Source organism: Tupaia chinensis, unplaced genomic scaffold (genome assembly GCF_000334495.1).
Source record: "Tupaia chinensis unplaced genomic scaffold, TupChi_1.0 Scaffold143644_1, whole genome shotgun sequence".
Classification (NCBI taxonomy): domain Eukaryota; kingdom Metazoa; phylum Chordata; class Mammalia; order Scandentia; family Tupaiidae; genus Tupaia; species Tupaia belangeri.
The window spans coordinates 1-21,634 of record NW_006203492.1 but is presented as its reverse complement, the minus strand read 5'-3'; the positions used below and the strand labels follow the sequence as shown (position 1 = coordinate 21,634).

At 46.6% G+C, this 21,634-nt stretch overlaps 1 protein-coding gene across 1 annotated transcript in view; it reads left to right on the top strand.

Moving 5' to 3' along the window:
- Positions 1 to 21,040, top strand: part of CD99 (CD99 molecule (Xg blood group)) — a 27,983-nt gene extending 6,943 nt beyond the window's left edge. The window contains exons 6-14 of the mRNA XM_014582514.2: positions 343 to 387; positions 3,554 to 3,625; positions 4,779 to 4,850; positions 7,371 to 7,442; positions 8,596 to 8,667; positions 10,468 to 10,524; positions 15,543 to 15,587; positions 17,868 to 17,981; positions 20,874 to 21,040. Of these exons, the coding sequence (XP_014438000.1) occupies positions 343 to 387; positions 3,554 to 3,625; positions 4,779 to 4,850; positions 7,371 to 7,442; positions 8,596 to 8,667; positions 10,468 to 10,524; positions 15,543 to 15,587; positions 17,868 to 17,981; positions 20,874 to 20,890 (566 nt within the window). The 3' untranslated portion in view covers positions 20,891 to 21,040. The remainder of the gene's footprint in view (positions 1 to 342; positions 388 to 3,553; positions 3,626 to 4,778; positions 4,851 to 7,370; positions 7,443 to 8,595; positions 8,668 to 10,467; positions 10,525 to 15,542; positions 15,588 to 17,867; positions 17,982 to 20,873) is intronic.
- Positions 21,041 to 21,634: the final 594 nt, after the last annotated feature.

The following is a 21,634-nucleotide window of genomic DNA, read 5'->3' as shown; positions in this document are numbered from 1 at the left end:
CCCCCGCCCCGGAGGGATGGCCACGCCACAATCCCTTCTCCTCCATTCTCCTCTTGGGATCTTGGGCACGTATGCACATGCGCCCAGCATGAGTTGACCCGTAAGCCACCGGGTCTGGGACTCGTACCATGGTCGACTACATGGGAGTTCAGTGACATAGCCATTACATCAACTGCTGGTCCCAGAATTTGTTGTTTCTAAGGAGACCCTGGGCAGGCTGATAATCAGCAAAGCCTTGAGAGGAATGTGGGGAAGAGGAGTGTCCCCCACCTGTGCACAAAGCCCTCCCCTTCCTCCTTACATGGAGAACCTTGCCATTAAATGCTCCTTTCTCTCCTGTAGACCATGACTTGAATTTAGAAGATGCCCTTGGTGGTGGGGGAAATGGTGAGTAACTCTTTTAAAGCTCTGTGTTCCTGACTTATTTTCACAAAATTCTTAGTATTTTCAAGAGGTATATCTCTTTTATTGTTTGGTTTTTTATTTTTGCCATATAGGACATATGCACTGGCCAGAAAGAAAAAGAGAGAAAGTGAGAAATCACCCCCCCAAGGAAGATGATCATGCCTCAGTCCCTTCTCCTCCATTCTCCTTTTGGGATTTTGGGCATACACGCACACACATCTGGCGTGTTTCTCACACTGCCGGGTCTGGGAACCAAACTGCAGAGTTGGTCGTATGGAATCCATCCATCTTAGCCACCACACCATTTGCTGGCCCAGAAAAATGCATATTTTTATTTTATTTTATTAATGTATTGTTATTTTAAAATTTGATGAGAGAGATATAGAGAAGGGGAGGGAAAGTGAGAAAGTAAGTCACCGGGTCTGGGACTCGAACCATGGTTGGCCATGCAGGAGTCCAATGCCTCAACCATGATGCTACCTGGTGGCCCCAAGATGCATATTTTTATGTTAAACTTCTAACTATCTTTGCAATAAGGCAAAAGCAGATGTGGGTACCCTCACCGGGGCTGGCTTCATGGGTATGTGGCATGTGCAGGACCACAGAGGATCCCATGCTCACAGGTGCACCATATCGGCTTAGCACTCCTTGGCCGCCATTTTGAAATTCTTCATACAGCGCTGTGTGAACTGGGGACTGCCATTTTCCTCTTGCACTGGGCCCTGCAGAGTCTGTAGCTGGCCTGGACAGCTGCTCTGGTTTCCTTTGGAAACTCATAAAGCTAAGTACACCGAGTCCTCCGTATATATCCATGAGTTCGGCATCTATGGAGTCAACCAGTAATGGACCAAAACTATCGCAGAAGTAAATAAATGAATAAATATGTAGTGTACGTAACAGTGAAACACGACACGAATGTAAAGCGGTCTGGGGCCAGCAGGTTTTCTTTCTTCTTCTTTCTTCTTTCTTTCTTTCTTTCTTTCTTTCTTTCTTTCTTTCTTTCTTTCTTTCTTTCTCTTTCTTTCTTTCTTTCTTTCTTTCTTTCTTTCTTTCTTTCTTTCTTTCTTTCTTTCTTTCTTTCTTTTTCTTTCTTTCTTTCTTTTTACTGTTTTAGAGGTTTTTGCGGCGTGGCGTGTGTACTCGCCAGAAAGACAGAGAAAGACAGAGAGACAGAAAGAGAGAAATCACGCCCCCCCCCCCCCCCCCCGGCGGGGTGGCCACGCCACCAACCATTAAGCCACCGGGTCTGGGACTCGTACCATGGTCGACTACATGGGAGTTCAGTGACATAGCCATTACATCAACTGCTGGTCCCAGAATTTGTTGTTTCTAAGGAGACCCTGGGCAGGCTGATAATCAGCAAAGCCTTGAGAGGAATGTGGGGAAGAGGAGTGTCCCCCACCTGTGCACAAAGCCCTCCCCTTCCTCCTTACATGGAGAACCTTGCCATTAAATGCTCCTTTCTCTCCTGTAGACCATGACTTGAATTTAGAAGATGCCCTTGGTGGTGGGGGAAATGGTGAGTAACTCTTTTAAAGCTCTGTGTTCCTGACTTATTTTCACAAAATTCTTAGTATTTTCAAGAGGTATATCTCTTTTATTGTTTGGTTTTTTATTTTTGCCATATAGGACATATGCACTGGCCAGAAAGAAAAAGAGAGAGAGAAAGTGAGAAATCACCCCCCCAAGGAAGATGATCATGCCTCAGTCCCTTCTCCTCCATTCTCCTTTTGGGATTTTGGGCATACACGCACACACATCTGGCGTGTTTCTCACACTGCCGGGTCTGGGAACCAAACTGCAGAGTTGGTCGTATGGAATCCATCCATCTTAGCCACCACACCATTTGCTGGCCCAGAAAAATGCATATTTTTATTTTATTTTATTAATGTATTGTTATTTTAAAATTTGATGAGAGAGATATAGAGAAAGGGAGGGAAAGTGAGAAAGTAAGTCACCGGGTCTGGGACTCGAACCATGGTTGGCCATGCAGGAGTCCAATGCCTCAACCATGATGCTACCTGGTGGCCCCAAGATGCATATTTTTATGTTAAACTTCTAACTATCTTTGCAATAAGGCAAAAGCAGATGTGGGTACCCTCACCGGGGCTGGCTTCATGGGTATGTGGCATGTGCAGGACCACAGAGGATCCCATGCTCACAGGTGCACCATATCGGCTTAGCACTCCTTGGCCGCCATTTTGAAATTCTTCATACAGCGCTGTGTGAACTGGGGACTGCCATTTTCCTCTTGCACTGGGCCCTGCAGAGTCTGTAGCTGGCCTGGACAGCTGCTCTGGTTTCCTTTGGAAACTCATAAAGCTAAGTACACCGAGTCCTCCGTATATATCCATGAGTTCGGCATCTATGGAGTCAACCAGTAATGGACCAAAACTATCGCAGAAGTAAATAAATGAATAAATATGTAGTGTACGTAACAGTGAAACACGACACGAATGTAAAGCGGTCTGGGGCCAGCAGGTGGGGCGGTGGTTGAGGCGTTGTGCTCCTGCATCATGGACCATGATTCGAATCCCAGACTGGATGGCTTGAAAATTGTCGTAGGTGTATATGCATATGTGCCAAAGTCCCAAGAAAGGAATGGAGGAGAAGGGACTGTGGCATTCATTCCTTTAAAAGGCTGAGTTCTCACTTTCCCTGTCTCTGTCTCTGTCTCTGTCTCTTTCTGGCAAGTGCACATGCTCTTTGGCAAAAATAAATAAATAAATAAATAAATAAATAAATAAATAACTTTGAATGTTAAATTAACTACTATTCACACAGTATTTACATTGTATTAGATATTATTATTATTAATGGTAATATAGACACGCTTTACAGTATGCAGGAGGATGTGCATAGATTATATGCTGTTTAGTGTAAGGGACTTGAACATCCTTCAGTTTTGGTATCCAAAACGGATGGGAGGATACAGAACCATTCCTCTGCAGATACTGAGGGACGGCGATGGTAGCTGGAAGACGATGGGAAGGACCTGGCAGGGGGCTGTGTGCACTGCTATCCCCACCATACCAGAGGATGACATTGGATTTCCAGCTGTTTAACAATCCATCTCTGTGGGCAAACTGAGGTTTGGTTTGCTTTTCTGCAAAGTACTCATGCTGCCATTCTCATCTTTTGCAAACAGACAACCCTGCACCACAACCTTATCCACCCAGGCCAAAGCCAGACCGGAACCCCAACCAACCCGGAACCTCTGGTAAGAATGTCAAGCATTCTGAGTCAGCAGTGTGCACTGCTGGTCCAAAATATGCATATTTTATATTTAAGTTTCAACCATCTCTGGCATGATATAAAGGCCGATGTGACCACCCTCACCAGGGCTGGCTTCATGGGTGTGTGACGTGTGCAGGACCACAGAGGGTTCTGCGCTCACAGGTGCACCATATCAGCTTAGCACTCATTGGCCGCCATTTTGAAATTCTTCATGCAGCACTGTGTGAACTGGGGCCCCCTCATTTTCTTCTTGCACTGCACCCTGCAGAGTCGGTAGGTGGTCTGGACAGCTGCTCTAGTTTCCTTTGGAAATTCATAAAGTTAAATACACCAAGTCCTCCATATATATTCATGGGTTCTGCATCTGTGGAGTCAACCAGTCATGGATCAAAAGTATTCCAAAAGTAAGTAAGTAAATAAATAGATAGATAATATACATAATAGTAAAACATAATATGAATGAAAAATATACAACCAGGGGCCAGCAGGTGGCATGGTGGTTAAGGCCGTGGACTCCCACATGACCAACAGTGGTTTGACTTCTCAATCTGGCATCTTGAAAATTGCATCAGTTGCATGAACATCTGTGCCCAAATTTCCAGGAGGAGAAGGGAAAAGGGATTGTGGTGTGACCATCCTCCCTGGGGGTGATTTCTCACTTTCTCTCTCTCTCTCTCTGGTGAGTGCACATGCCCTTGGCAAAATAAAACTAAACCAAAACAAAACAATACACACCTCTTTATCTACCTATCTATCTGCACACAGACTAACTACTATTCACAATATTTACATTGTACTGGGTATTAATGGTAAGTAATATAGACACACTTTACAGCATATGCGAGGGTGTGCATAGATTATATGCTGCCTTGTGTAACGGACTAGAACATCCTCGATTTTGGTATCCGAAGTGGGTGGGAGGATCCTGGAACCATTCTCCTGCAGATACTGAGGGACGGTGATGGTAGCTGGAAGACGATGGAAGGGACCTGGCAGGGGGCTGTGTGTACTGCTATCCCCCCCATGTCAGAGGATGACGTTGGATTTCCAGCTGTTCAGCAATCCATCTCTGCGGGCAAACTGAGGTTTGGTTTTCTTCTCTACAAAGCACTCACACTGCCGTTCTCATCAAACAGACAACCCCGCACCACAACCTTACCCACCCAGGCCGAAGCCAGATCAGAATCCCAACCAACCTGGAACCTCTGGTAAGAACGTCAAACCTGGGACCAGCAGATGGCATAATGGTTATGTCACTGGACTCCCACATAGTTGATCGTAGTTCGAGTCCCAGACCAAGCAGCGTAAACCTCATGCCGGGTGTGTGTGTGTACATGCCCAAAATCCTGAGAGGAGAATGGAGGAGAAGGAATTGTGGCATGGCCATCCCCCCTGGGGGGTGGTTTCTCACTTTCTGTCTCTCTGGCAAATGTATGCAATCAGATAGCCAAAATATCTCCTAAAAAAAAAAAAAAAAAAGACACCTGGGGTCATCGGTGTACACTGTTCAGGGTGATATTTGTGTCAGCTCATGGGATCCTTTCAGATTAGCATGTGTTTTTTTCTGTCTGTACAAGGAAATTCTGATGTTCAAGCAGTGGAATACGTAGCTTTTCAAAGAGCTACTTTTGGCTTGGGTTTGATTTTTAGTCTTTTTTTTTTTTAATTTTGTTTATTTATTTAGATTTCATGCCATAGGGCGTGTGCCCTTTGTGGAGACGGAGAGAAGGAAAGTACAAGTGGGATAGCCATGCTGTCATCCCTTCTCTTCCATTCTTCCCTTGGGATTTTGGGCACAAACACACATGTCTGGCGTGATTTTCCAGTGCAGGTCTGGGATTTGAACTGTTGGATCTGGAATCTGTTTTGCTGTTTTTTGTTTGTTTGTTTGTTTGTTTGTTTGTTTTAGAGAGAGATTTTTGCGATAGATCACATGCACTTACCAGAGAGACAGAGAGAGACACACATAGAGAGAAACTCAGAATTCCTTTCCTGAAGGGGATGGCCATGCTTCAATCCTTTCTCTTCCATTCTCCTCTTGGGATTTTGGGCACATGCACCCAGTGTGAGTTTCAAGCCTCTGGGTCTGGGACTCAAACTACCGTTGGCCATGTGGGAGTCCAGTGCCTTAACTACCATGCCACCTGCTGTCCCCCAGAACATTGTCTTTTCCCCAGAACATTGTCTTTTACCACGGAGTCCCCACCCAGCCACTTAGCAGTAATTTTTGAGAAGCAAGACTGTAAAGTTTTCCTTCAGGGTGTCTTTCACAGATGATCATGCCTCAGTCCCTTCTCCTCCATTCTCCTTTTGGGATTTTGGGCATACACGCACACACATCTGGCGTGTTTCTCACACTGCCGGGTCTGGGAACCAAACTGCAGAGTTGGTCGTATGGAATCCATCCATCTTAGCCACCACACCATTTGCTGGCCCAGAAAAATGCATATTTTTATTTTATTTTATTAATGTATTGTTATTTTAAAATTTGATGAGAGAGATATAGAGAAAGGGAGGGAAAGTGAGAAAGTAAGTCACCGGGTCTGGGACTCGAACCATGGTTGGCCATGCAGGAGTCCAATGCCTCAACCATGATGCTACCTGGTGGCCCCAAGATGCATATTTTTATGTTAAACTTCTAACTATCTTTGCAATAAGGCAAAAGCAGATGTGGGTACCCTCACCGGGGCTGGCTTCATGGGTATGTGGCATGTGCAGGACCACAGAGGATCCCATGCTCACAGGTGCACCATATCGGCTTAGCACTCCTTGGCCGCCATTTTGAAATTCTTCATACAGCGCTGTGTGAACTGGGGACTGCCATTTTCCTCTTGCACTGGGCCCTGCAGAGTCTGTAGCTGGCCTGGACAGCTGCTCTGGTTTCCTTTGGAAACTCATAAAGCTAAGTACACCGAGTCCTCCGTATATATCCATGAGTTCGGCATCTATGGAGTCAACCAGTAATGGACCAAAACTATCGCAGAAGTAAATAAATGAATAAATATGTAGTGTACGTAACAGTGAAACACGACACGAATGTAAAGCGGTCTGGGGCCAGCAGGTGGGGCAGTGGTTGAGGCGTTGTGCTCCTGCATCATGGACCATGATTCGAATCCCAGACTGGATGGCTTGAAAATTGTCGTAGGTGTATATGCATATGTGCCAAAGTCCCAAGAAAGGAATGGAGGAGAAGGGACTGTGGCATTCATTCCTTTAAAAGGCTGAGTTCTCACTTTCCCTGTCTCTGTCTCTGTCTCTGTCTCTTTCTGGCAAGTGCACATGCTCTTTGGCAAAAATAAATAAATAAATAAATAAATAAATAAATAACTAACTTTGAATGTTAAATTAACTACTATTCACACAGTATTTACATTGTATTAGATATTATTATTATTAATGGTAATATAGACACGCTTTACAGTATGCAGGAGGATGTGCATAGATTATATGCTGTTTAGTGTAAGGGACTTGAACATCCTTCAGTTTTGGTATCCAAAACGGATGGGAGGATACAGAACCATTCCTCTGCAGATACTGAGGGACGGCGATGGTAGCTGGAAGACGATGGGAAGGACCTGGCAGGGGGCTGTGTGCACTGCTATCCCCACCATACCAGAGGATGACATTGGATTTCCAGCTGTTTAACAATCCATCTCTGTGGGCAAACTGAGGTTTGGTTTGCTTTTCTGCAAAGTACTCATGCTGCCATTCTCATCTTTTGCAAACAGACAACCCTGCACCACAACCTTATCCACCCAGGCCAAAGCCAGACCGGAACCCCAACCAACCCGGAACCTCTGGTAAGAATGTCAAGCATTCTGAGTCAGCAGTGTGCACTGCTGGTCCAAAATATGCATATTTTATATTTAAGTTTCAACCATCTCTGGCATGATATAAAGGCCGATGTGACCACCCTCACCAGGGCTGGCTTCATGGGTGTGTGACGTGTGCAGGACCACAGAGGGTTCTGCGCTCACAGGTGCACCATATCAGCTTAGCACTCATTGGCCGCCATTTTGAAATTCTTCATGCAGCACTGTGTGAACTGGGGCCCCCTCATTTTCTTCTTGCACTGCACCCTGCAGAGTCGGTAGGTGGTCTGGACAGCTGCTCTAGTTTCCTTTGGAAATTCATAAAGTTAAATACACCAAGTCCTCCATATATATTCATGGGTTCTGCATCTGTGGAGTCAACCAGTCATGGATCAAAAGTATTCCAAAAGTAAGTAAGTAAATAAATAGATAGATAATATACATAATAGTAAAACATAATATGAATGAAAAATATACAACCAGGGGCCAGCAGGTGGCATGGTGGTTAAGGCCGTGGACTCCCACATGACCAACAGTGGTTTGACTTCTCAATCTGGCATCTTGAAAATTGCATCAGTTGCATGAACATCTGTGCCCAAATTTCCAGGAGGAGAAGGGAAAAGGGATTGTGGTGTGACCATCCTCCCTGGGGGTGATTTCTCACTTTCTCTCTCTCTCTCTCTGGTGAGTGCACATGCCCTTGGCAAAATAAAACTAAACCAAAACAAAACAATACACACCTCTTTATCTACCTATCTATCTGCACACAGACTAACTACTATTCACAATATTTACATTGTACTGGGTATTAATGGTAAGTAATATAGACACACTTTACAGCATATGCGAGGGTGTGCATAGATTATATGCTGCCTTGTGTAACGGACTAGAACATCCTCGATTTTGGTATCCGAAGTGGGTGGGAGGATCCTGGAACCATTCTCCTGCAGATACTGAGGGACGGTGATGGTAGCTGGAAGACGATGGAAGGGACCTGGCAGGGGGCTGTGTGTACTGCTATCCCCCCCATGTCAGAGGATGACGTTGGATTTCCAGCTGTTCAGCAATCCATCTCTGCGGGCAAACTGAGGTTTGGTTTTCTTCTCTACAAAGCACTCACACTGCCATTCTCATCAAACAGACAACCCCGCACCACAACCTTACCCACCCAGGCCGAAGCCAGATCAGAATCCCAACCAACCTGGAACCTCTGGTAAGAACGTCAAACCTGGGACCAGCAGATGGCATAATGGTTATGTCACTGGACTCCCACATAGTTGATCGTAGTTCGAGTCCCAGACCCAGCAGTGTAAAACTCATGCCGGGTGTGTGTGTGTACATGCCCAAAATCCTGAGAGGAGAATGGAGGAGAAGGAATTGTGGCATGGCCATCCCCCCTGGGGGGTGGTTTCTCACTTTCTGTCTCTCTGGCAAATGTATGCAATCAGATAGCCAAAATATCTCCTAAAAAAAAAAAAAAAAAAGACGCCTGGGGTCATCGGTGTACACTGTTCAGGGTGATATTTGTGTCAGCTCATGGGATCCTTTCAGATTAGCATGTGTTTTTTTCTGTCTGTACAAGGAAATTCTGATGTTCAAGCAGTGGAATACGTAGCTTTTCAAAGAGCTACTTTTGGCTTGGGTTTGATTTTTAGTCTTTTTTTTTTTTAATTTTGTTTATTTATTTAGATTTCATGCCATAGGGCGTGTGCCCTTTGTGGAGACGGAGAGAAGGAAAGTACAAGTGGGATAGCCATGCTGTCATCCCTTCTCTTCCATTCTTCCCTTGGGATTTTGGGCACAAACACACATGTCTGGCGTGATTTTCCAGTGCAGGTCTGGGATTTGAACTGTTGGATCTGGAATCTGTTTTGCTGTTTTTTGTTTGTTTGTTTGTTTGTTTGTTTGTTTTAGAGAGAGATTTTTGCGATAGATCACATGCACTTACCAGAGAGACAGAGAGAGACACACATAGAGAGAAACTCAGAATTCCTTTCCTGAAGGGGATGGCCATGCTTCAATCCTTTCTCTTCCATTCTCCTCTTGGGCTTTTGGGCACATGCACGCAGTGTGAGTTTCAAGCCTCTGGGTCTGGGACTCAAACTACCGTTGGCCATGTGGGAGTCCAGTGCCTTAACTACCATGCCACCTGCTGTCCCCCAGAACATTGTCTTTTACCACTGAGTCACCATCCAGCCACTTAGCAGTAATTTTTGAGAAGCAAGACTGTAAAGTTTTCCTTCAGGGTGTCTTTCACATTGTAAGTCTGCCCTGCTTTCTGGGGCTTTTTAATCTTTTTCCATTTAACTTTGGAATCATTTTGTCATTGACAATCTTTCTTCTTGAGAAAAACAGAATCCTTTTATTTCTGCTTGAGTTGTGTACAGCCATAAATCAATTTGTAGCGTGCTGACAGGTTTGCAAAATGGAGCCTTTTTCCTTGTGATTCGATTCTTTTATGTGCTTCTCTCTCCCAATTATGTCTTTAAATGTATTTTTCTAAATTGTTTGTTTTTCCTGCTTTTATGAATACAGCTTACACGTCCATTAAGTTTTCCATGTGGACCACGTGGGAGTCTAGTGCCTTAACCACCTGCCACCCACTGGCCCCATGGATTCCCATTTTTAAAGTTTTTGTGTCTTTTAAAGAGTGCATGCAGGAGAGAGAGAGAGAGAGAGAGAGAGAGAGAGAGAGAGAGGAAGGGAAGCACCCTCAGCAGGGTCTCCCCCCACTGTGGTTGCCTCCCTTTCTCCAGCCCTCCATCTTAGCAGGACCTTGGGCATACGTGCTCAGACTCATGGCTATGTATCAGATCACCCGGGCTGGGGATTTGAACCCACAGCCAGCCACATGGCTTCCAGCACTGACTATGTATTTCAGTGTACTACTGACCATGCCCCTGAAGGTCAACTTGCTTTTGATTCTAATAATGTTTTGCCTTTGTTCCAAGATGCCAAGACGCCTTCCCTATGGTTCCAGTGTGACCAATGACAACTGTGTTTTCATTTCCAGGAGGTGGCTTTTCAGATAAAGAACTTGCGGATGCTGTTCCAGAAGGAGGTGGAGGAGGTACAGTCATCCCGTCTTCTGTCTTTTTTCCTCCTCCATCCCATAATGCCCACCTATCCCACTGAATCCCGGACCTAGCCCCCTGTGAAGTCACATGGTAGAAATCTCTTTGGAAGATCCTCCGTGCATAGACCCTGCAGGGATGTGGAGGGTGCAGCCTGCCCCCTAGAGGAAGGCCGACCCCAGTACATGTAGGTTATTCCAGGTTCTGTTCTGATCATAGCCCGGCACGTCCTTGCACATTATAATGGGTACCCCCAACTATCATTCCCTAAGGCAGTTTTCTAAAAGTGGGATTTCTTTTCTTCTTCTTATTTTTAATTTTTAGGCTTTTGCTATAGGGTGCATGCACTCTCCAGAGAGAGACAGAGAGAAAGAGAGGGAAAGTGAGAAATCCCTACCCTAGGGAAGATAGTCACACTGCAACCCCTTCTCCTCTAGTCTGCTCTTGAGCATGTGGACACAGACTGCTGGGTGTAGGACTCAGACCACACAGCTGGCCATGTGGGCTCCAGTGCCTTAACTTCTAAGCCAACTGCTGGCCCAGAAGTGCGGTTTCTTAAAGGACTCATCACTTTTAAATCCTGTGGTGGGCTGCTAAAGTGCTTTCCAGAGCTTTGCAATCATTTATGGACTTCTCATTTAAGAGAATGCTGGCTCATTTCTGGCTGGTCCCTGTTCAACACTACTGAAACTATTTTCATTTATGACTCATGGATGGCTGGATTATTGCTGATTGGCATAGATTGATTAATTAGTTTCCCAAGGATTATAAATCTCTTTCCATTATTCAGGGACTTATTGTGAGATGCTGTGCTTCAGTAGCCTCCTCTTGAGCTTACGACTTTTCTGAGTAGTAGACCCTATTGACTCCAGTCAAATCAGTAACTGATAAACATTTGTAACTGAAATAGATTTGTAGTGCAGTCTGCATCAATTTATGTTATTCACTATTGCCTCAACTTTGAGTGTAGCAGGCAGTAGCCCAGCTCTATGGTGTGTAACATGCATCCCGAATAGTGTAACCAGCGGGACCCTAGGTCTATAGCTGTGTACCAAGCATCCCCAGTAGTGTAGCTGGCAGCATCTCAGCTCTGTAGCTGTATAACATGTGCCCTCAATAGTGTAATAGGCAGCATCTTAGCTCTGTAGCTGTGTAACATGCATCCCTAATAAGGTAGCTGGCAGCATCCTAACTCTGTAGCTATGTAACATGCATCCCCAGGAATGTGACCGGAAGTACCCTAGCTCTGTAGCTGTGTAATTAATGCACCCCCAATAGTGTAACAGGCAGCCACTCTAACTCTATAGCTGTGTAACATGCATCCCCAATAGTGTAGCTGCCAGCAACCCAGCTCTGTAGCTGTGCAACACCCATGCCAGCTCTGTAGCTGTATAACATGCATCCCCAATAGGATAACTGGCAGAATCCTAGCTCATTAGCAATGTAACATGCATACCCAGTAATGTAACCGGCAGCACCCTATCTTTGTACCTGTGTAACATGTGTCCCCCCACACTGTAACTGGCAGCATCCTAGCTCTGTAGCTGTGTAATATGCATCTCAAATACTGTAACTGGCAGCACCCTAGCTCTGTAGCTGTGTACATGCATCTCTAAAAGTGTAGCTGGCAGGACTCCAGCTCTGTAGGTGTATAACATGCACCCCCAATAGTGTAACAGGCAGCATTCTAGCCCTGTAGCTGTGTAACATGCATCCCCAATAGTGTAACTGGCAGCATCCTAGCTATGTAACTGTGTAACATGCAATTTGTGTGTGAATACTACATAATCATGCACAGAAGCTGATGGGCTGACAGTAAGTAAACACACTAAGTTTGATCTCACAAGTTTATAGTTTGCTGGGTAAATCCCTAGACAGTATTGTGTAGACGTCTTTTGATAATTATACAATGACTGGATTCAAAGCATTTCTAGCAGGTTCCCAACTCAGGATGGTCTTGCATAAGCTGTTTCCATTTCATGTGAATAAAAACGTGATAGGTATTCAATAGAAACGCCACTATTTTGTTTTGCTTTCACTATGGTATAAAGTTCATGAGAGGGTCAACATTTTATCATAAATCAGGTTTCACATGAGGTGACTTTACCCAACTGTGGGTTAACACATGTGTTCTGGGCACGTTGGATGGTTGGGGCTGGGCTGAGCTGTGATGTTCGGTAGGTTGAATGTATTCAATGCATGTTTGATTTGTGTGATTTTTTTTAAACATTAAAAAATATCCTTAATTACTTATTTAAATGTATTATTATTATTATTATGATCAAATTTGCTATAGGGCACATATGGTCTCCAGAGACAGAGAGAGACAGAGAGAGAGAGGAGAGAGAGAGAAAGTGAGAAAGCAAGCAATCAGGGTCTAGGGACTCAAATCATAGTTGGTCATGTGGGAGTCCAGCACCTCAACCACCATGGCAGCTGCTGGCCCCTACTTGTATGAGATTTTTAATATACCATGGGCTTGTGACCCCTTCCTAAGGTGAGGAGCACCTGTGTCTATATCCAAATAGATATAGTTAGATACATAGATGATATAAATATAAATAGATATAGATAGATACATAGATGATATACAAAGATAGATAAGATAGAAATAAATAGATGATAGATATAGGTAGAGATAGATAGATAGATGATAGATACATAGATAGATGATAGATAGATAGATAGATAGATAGATAGATAGATAGATAGATAGATAGATAGATAGATAGATAGATAGATAGATAGATAGATAGATAGATAGATAGATAGATAGATAGATAGATAGATAGATAGATAGATAGATAGATAGATAGATAGATAGATAGATAGTAGATAGATGATAGATGGAGATAGATATAGATAGATAGATGATAGATAGATAGATAGATAGATAGATAGATAGTAGATAGATGATAGATGGAGATAGATAGATATAGATAGATATAGATAGATATAGATAGATGATAGATAGGTGATAGAGATAGATAGATAGAGATAGATAGGTAGATGATAGAAAGAGATAGATAGATAGATAGAGAGATAGATGATAGATAGAGATAGATAGAGAGATAGAGATAGATAGATAGATGATAGATAATGATAGAGATAGATGATAGATAGAGATAGATAGAGATAGATGATAGAAAGAGATAGATGATAGAAAGAGATAGATAGATGATAGAGATAGATAGATGATAGATAGAGATAGATAGACAGATGATAGAGATAGATGATAGATAGAGATAGATAGAGATAGATGATAGAAAGAGATAGATGATAGAAAGAGATAGATAGATGATAGAGATAGATAGATGATAGATAGAGATAGATAGACAGATGATAGAGATAGATGATAGATAGAGATAGATAGAGATAGATGATAGAAAGAGATAGATGATAGAAAGAGATAGATAGATGATAGAGATAGATAGATGATAGATAGAGATAGATAGACAGATGATAGAGATAGATGATAGATAGAGATAGATAGAGATAGATGATAGAAAGAGATAGATGATAGAAAGAGATAGATAGATGATAGAGATAGATAGATGATAGATAGAGATAGATAGACAGATGATAGAGATAGATGATAGATAGAGATAGATAGAGATAGATGATAGAAAGAGATAGATGATAGAAAGAGATAGATAGATGATAGAGATAGATAGATGATAGATAGAGATAGATAGACAGATGATAGAGATAGATGATAGATAGAGATAGATAGAGATAGATGATAGAAAGAGATAGATGATAGAAAGAGATAGATAGATGATAGAGATAGATAGATGATAGATAGAGATAGATAGACAGATGATAGAGATAGATGATAGATAGAGATAGATAGAGATAGATGATAGAAAGAGATAGATGATAGAAAGAGATAGATAGATGATAGAGATAGATAGATGATAGATAGAGATAGATAGACAGATGATAGAGATAGATGATAGATAGAGATAGATAGAGATAGATGATAGAAAGAGATAGATGATAGAAAGAGATAGATAGATGATAGAGATAGATGATAGATAGAGATAGATAGATAGAGATAGATAGATGATAGATGAAGATAGATGATAGATAGATGATGGATGATAGATAGATGATAGATAGTAGATAGATGATAGATAGTAGATAGATGATAGATGGTCATAGATAGATAGATAGATATAGATCTAGTGATAGATAGACAGATACATGGTAGATAGAGGTAGATAGATAGATGATAGATGGAGATAGAGAGATAGATGATAGATAGATAGATAGATGATAGATAGATAGATAGATAGATAGATAGATAGATGATAGATATAGTAGATAGATGGACGATGGAGATATATATATATAGAGAGATAGATGATAGAGACATGATGGATGATAGATAGATAGATAGATAGATGACTGATAGATGGTAGATGATAGATGATAGATGATGGATGATAGATAGATGATAGATAGATGATAGATAGATGATAGACGGTAGGTACAGCTATAGCTGTTCAGTGTGCACAGAAGATAAAGGTAGGTGGAACACTGCAGCACTCAGTCCTGAGGAAGGAAGGCGGGAAGAAGACACCCAGAGGCAAAGGGTTCCTCTTCACTGCCTGTGTAATGAGCCTTGTGAGACTGACAGGTTCTGAGAACTCGGGAATCCCTAGGTGGTGTGTTGGGTCTCCCTAGCAATGGACAGCGTCTTGGGTGGGCTTCCAGATTTGGGTTCTTTTATCCCAGTAAGTGACAACAGGCTCTCTGAGGCACCTGCCAGGGCTCCTGGAGCCCAGCATGGGAGTCTTGGGAGGTGACATGAGCTCCATGTGAATAGGGACAAGTAGGGCTGTCACTGAAACGGACTCCTTGATCTTCAGATGGCCCTGTTGGTTCCATGGTCCCTTCTGTCAAGGTTCCTTGGTACCTCCAGGCCCAGGGAGTTCATCCTCACCTCAAATGTCCCCTCCACCCGGAATCTTCCCAACGCACTTTCTCAGTGAGTCTCGTTCTTCTGCAGGGGGTGGTGACGGTGGTGGAAGCCAGAGGAAAGAGGATGAAGGCGGTACGTATGTGGCTTCTGAAGCCTTTCTTCTTTGCTGGGAGGAGGGAGGAAGACGGGGGACCTCACTCACGGCCCGGTATCTCCCTGCTAAAGACGGTGTCTGGAGCGTGGTCGAGTGTGTGACATGCTCCCCACCGTGTCACGGCTGCAGTCCCCCCAACACACCCAACCACAGAGCAGGTGGCCCTATGACCCACTTTTTCTTTCTTTTCTTTTTGTTTAAAAATTATTGATTTAATTTATGATTATTATTACTATAGAGAGAGAATTTTGCTATAGGGTGCGTGTGCTCACCGGAGACACAGAGAGAGTCAGAGAAACAGAAAGCAAAAAATCACCCATCAGGGGGTTGGCCATGCCACAATCCTATCTCTTCCATTCGCCTCTCAGGATTTGGGGCATGCATGCACATGCCTGTGTGCGTTTCAAGCCGCCAGATCCAGGGTTTGAATCACAGTTGGCTACGTGGAATGTAGCCACTACACCATCTGCTGGTCTTTATTATTTTTTAAATTTGCTGCAGGGCTTATGCAATCACCCATCAGGGGGTTGGCCATGCCACAATCCTATCTCTTCCATTCGCCTCTCAGGATTTGGGGCATGCATGCACATGCCTGTGTGCGTTTCAAGCCGCCAGATCCAGGGTTTGAATCACAGTTGGCTACGTGGAATGTAGCCACTACACCATCTGCTGGTCTTTATTATTTTTTAAATTTGCTGCAGGGCTTATGCAACTCACGAGAGAGAGAGACAGAGAGAGAGAGAGAAAGGAAAGCAAGCTAGCAGGTCCAGGACTCGAACTGCGGTCGGCCATGTGGGAGTCCACCACCTTAACCACTGTACCACCTGCTGCTCCATGCCCCACTTTCTGTTCGGTCACCTGCCTGATCTGCTGTGGCCGGTGAGCGGCATCTTTGACGTGTCACCCAGTGACCTGGCCCGAGCCACACAGTCTATCTCGTCCCTCGGGCCCCCGAGAAGTTCCGCTTCTGTCTATGGAGTCAGGAGCCCTGTTACACTGGGACGTGGGTTCCACCTGCCCTCGGGAAACAAATGATGATGTTACAGCTCTGAGCGTGACTTCCTCCCCGCTGTTATAACACTCATCCTTGGGGCCAGCAGGGGGCATGGTGGTTAAGGTGCTGGACTCCCACGTGTTCGATTATGGTTCGAGTCCCAGACCTGGCGGCTTGGAACTCACGCTGGGCATGTGTGTGTGCATGCCCAAAATCCTGAGAGGGGAATGGATTGCTGTGTGGCCATCCCCCTTGGGAGGTGATTTCTCACTTTCTGTCTCTCTCTGTGTCTCTAGGAAGCGTACGCACCCTATAACAAAAATCTCTAAAAATAAATAAATAAACATATAAATAAATAAATAAGCCATCGTGTTCTGGACAGGATGTACAGATAATTATCTTATTTCCATAATCCTTTCCATTATAGAGAAGAATATATTGATTACCTACATCCCCAGCCTCGTGGGTACATTTGTAGCAAATTAGACTACAGTGCTGGAAGCCACGTGGCTGGCCACGGGTTTGGGTTCCGGTGTCAGTCTGAAAATATACCAGTGGACCAACCCATAACCTAATGGGGAACACACTGGATCCCACAGGGCTGGCCAAGTGGTTCGAGTCCCAGACTTGGAGGCTTGAGAAACACTCTGGGCACGTGTGTGTGCATGCCCTAAGGAGGGAGAGACAGAGGACCAGCCATTGTAAAGTGCTCGTCACCCATGGGGGGCGTCCTCTCACTCTCCCTCTCTTACTCTCTCTCTCTCTCTTTTTCGGAGAGGTTTGTGCTATAGGGCACGCACGCTCACCAGAAAGACAGAGAGAGACAGAGAGACAGAAAGCGAGAAATCACTGCCCCTCCCCCCCATGTAGGATGGCCACACCAGAATCCCTTCTCCTCCATTCTCCTCTCGGGATCTTGGGTACACATGCACACATGCCTGGCGTGAGTTTAAGTCCAGCGGTTCAAGTCCCGAACCCAGCAGATCACTGGGGTGAACCACTGTCAAATACATGGGAGTGCAGAGATATAGCCATTATGCCATCTGCTGGCCCCACCACCTGCCTTTCTGCATCTGTTCTCTCCCTCCCCACGTCCCCGTCCACCCTGCGTCCTCCACCCAGTATGACTGTGATGGGAAATGGTGCATCGGTTTCCCTGATGTGGAGCAGTTTGCACCGTCCACCTGCGTCCTCCAGCCGCCACCTGCTGTGGGCTTCCCCTTCGCGCGTCCCTAACCCTGGTGTCTGGGGCTTCCTCCCACAGGCAGTCCCCCTGGCGTGGTCCCCGGCATCGTGGGTGCCGTGGTGGTGGCTGTGGCCGGAGCCATTTCCAGCTTCATCGCTTACCAGAAAAAGAAGTTTTGCTTCAAGGAAAACGGTAAGGCGTGGGTGGCCAGTGCCCAGCTGGCCGAGAACCACTCTGCTTAGACACAAAATGGGACCCGTGGCTGCCTTTACCACAGCGCAGGGTGGCTGTGGTCCGGGGAAGCCCTGCCTTCGGGAGCAGACCCTGCGGGGTGCGTGTCGCATGCCCTGCCATGGATGCTGTGGGGACGCGGGCAGGTCACTAACTGCTTTGCTGCTCACGGCGACCCCTGTCCGGTGGGGAAGGAGGGTCACGGGCTGTCGCATCTCTGTGAGGGCTGGCGGCGGTCAGGAAGCCTTGGCAAGTGGCCTGGCAGAAAGTGAGTTGGGGGAGTGCTCGCCTTTGTCATTTATCCACTGTGGCCCCATGTCCGTGTCATCATGACGACAGAGCCCTAGGACGGCCCAGAGCCCAGCGCTTGAGGGACCTGAATCCCACATGGCTGACGGTGGTTCAAATCCTGGTCCTTGGGCACACGTGTGCGCAGTTTCCAGAATTTCTGCAAGGTGGACAAACGCAGCCAAAGAACCTGGGCATGACCATGGCCGCCCCCTTTCTCTGTTTCATTTTCTCACTCTGCTGAGTGCATGGGCCCTCTGACAGACGACAATGACAGCAAGAACCACAGAGAAGAGAACAGGGTCCTGGGAGGGGCTGGGAGGCCCATGGGAGGCCATAAGAGGCCGCCATATTGGTTCCTGCCTCCTTGTGGGGTTTAAGTCCAAACACAAACCAGCTGCTTCCCCTTCTACAACTAAATACCAGTCAGCTCCCAAGCACGTTCCAGGTTGGGTATGAAATGCAATGGGGGGGGACCAGCAGTTAGTGTCATGGCTATGTGGCTGGACTCCCACATAGTCGACCGTGGTTCGAGTCCCGGACCTGGTGGCTTAAACTCACGCCGGGCGCGTGTGCATGCGTGCCCAAGATCCAGAGAGGAGAATGGAGGAGAAGAGACTGTGGCGTGGCCATCCCCCCTGAGGGTTGATTTCTCACTTTCTGTCTCTATGTCTCTCTCTGTCTCTCCAGCGAGTGCCCACACCCTATAGCAAAAAAAAAATAAAAATAAAAAATATCATGTCGGGTGTGCATCTGGGCATGTGTGCCCAAAATCCCAGAAGAAGAATGGAAGAAAAGGGATTGCAGTGTGGCCGTCCCCACAGGAGGGTGATTTCTCACTGTCTGTCTGCATTGAGAGCATATGCCCCAAGGCAGAAATCATATAAATAAATATACAAACAAACCTCTCTCTTAGAAATCTCCCAGTGTCAGGCATTTGTATTTAGGAATACAGTAACGCACGGAGACAAGGATGTACAAATCTGGAATGGGGATGGCTGGTGGCGTGGAGGTCCCGGCACGTGGATCTCACATGGCCGACTCTATGGTTCGAGTCCCGGACCCAGCTAAAAGTACACAGGAGGTTGGGACCAGCAGTTAGCGTAGAGGCTATGTCACAAAAGCATCGATCTGGGAACTGGCTCAGGGTAGTCTGGGGTTCAGTGAGTGATCTGGAGAGATGGGGTGTACTTCGTCGAATAGTTGATAGTGTGTAACCTTCTGAGACGGAAAGAGCAGAAGGTGGCCCTTTGCATCTTGGTTTTAAGTTCTTGGCTTTGTCGGGGATTCATGACTTCTTTCTGCAGATGCACAAAGCAAAAGGCTGAGAAGCAAAAGCAAAGAGTGACAGAGGATAGAGTAGAATAAATGAAGCCGGGCCAGCCAGTGGTTAGTGCTCAAGGCACTGGACTCCCACATGGCTGACTGCAGTTCAAGTCCCAGTCCCGGCAGCTCGAAACTCACGCCAGGCGCGTGTGCGTGCATGCCCAAAATCCCAGGAGGAGAAAGGAGGAGGAGGGATTGCAGTGTGGGCATCCTTCCCCCGGGGGGGATTTCTCACTTTCTCTCTGTCTCTGTCTCCCTGGGGAGCACACACATCCTATAAACATCTCTCATAACAAGAGAAGCTCCTCGATGATGCATGTTATGAAGCCATCACATGTGGATTCCCAAACCAGTCTGCACCGGGACGACCGCGTTCTTTAATTCCATTTTCCGTGTGTGTCGTGAAAGTCCCTGCGTCCTGTTTGTCGTGGTGTTCTAAGCAAGCAAGCATTCGCTGCCATGTTCTGGGTGAACGTGGACGCTTCCTCGCAGGCAGGAGGTGCCATGCTGGGCGGTGAGGGGAGCCTCACCAGGTTACCTCCGTGTGACAGGCGTGGGCCCGTGGGGCTGCTTCTGGTGTGGGCTTGCCTCTGTGTCTTGGGTTTAGGGCGCATGGCTGCCGGGACCTGCCTGGGGACGGGTGCCGCCTGCCTGTCCCCGCAGAGCCGGGCTGCAGGCCTTTGCTGTGTCCCCATCTGTGCAGGGCTGGTCCTGAGGCTGGTGGGGCTGATCCTGCAGTGGGGTCAGCCACGTCCCAGCTGGGCACAGCTTCCTGGGTCTCCACTGAAATGAGCTCCTGGGGGAGTCCTGCCACCTCCCCTCTCCCCAGCGAGCTTCGCCTCTGTTTCCTGCTCTGCCTGGGCCTCTCTCTCCCCACCTCCGGGCTCTTTCCTCCTCCTCTCCTCCCCCGTTCTTCTCCCTCCCTCTCTGTCATTGGTTTCCTTCCCTAGTCGGTCCTCTGTCCTCTCGTCCTTCCCTCCCTCCTTTCTCCCTCCTGCCTTTCTGGTCCCCCCTCCTCCCGCTCTCCTCCTCGCTCCCCTCCTGAATCCCGGGCCCCTCCCCTGACCCATCCTAACCCTGGCCCCACACCGGCCTCACACCCCCGGAGCCCAGAGCGCACCTTCTATTAACAACACCTGCACGCTGCCTTCGCCTGGGCCCCCGGCGCACCCCGCGAGGCCGACGCGTCCAAAGTTTACTTTTTTATTATTTTTTTCTCTTGTCGACCTTCCATTTCAGATCAGTCGAAGATGTAGGGTCACACAGAGAGCCCTGGCAGCCTCCAGAGCGTCCCGAGGATCGCTGTCTCCTGGGGCGCGTTCTAAAGTCAGCCTCCATGCCCACGGGTCTCTCTCCCTCCGGCTGGCCGCAGACCACGGACGTGGGAGTCTCCCGTGGCCTTCCCACGCCGCATGCTACGTGCTCACCCTCCTAATGCAGAGGCTCCCCACCGTAAACCATGTTCTAGTACATTAGTGCACACGTGGCTTCACGCAATGAAGAGAAATGCACACCTTCCCTTTGTATGGTTAGGGTGCGTGCGTGCTCGCTAGAGAGACAGAGACAGAGAGAGAAGGGAAAGCACCCCTCGTGGGGCGTGGCCACGCCACGATCCCTTCTCCACTGTCTCTCCATGCTGTTCGGGATCTGAGCATGCACCCACGAGTGGCTCGTGTCAAACCACGCCGAGGGCCGTGTGGGATCTGCTCCGTCAGCCCGCGGACATGGGGCCGACCTGCTGGTGTTCTTTTACAGTGAATGCAGCGGGGAGCAGGTGGTGGCTTCCCTGGGTTGGTGGTGTGTTCCTGTCATGTCTATGCCTATAGAAGGACCGAGCAAGGGGGCAGGGCCAGCCACCCGCCTCCCTGCAGTGTCCCGGCAAACCCACTGAGGGACGCTGTCACTCTGCTTCCTTAGCACTTGCATTGTATTCTATTTTGTTTTGAAAATGAGCTCTCGCTTTGTTACCGTCTCTCTGCCTCAGCTCCCGAGTAGCTGAG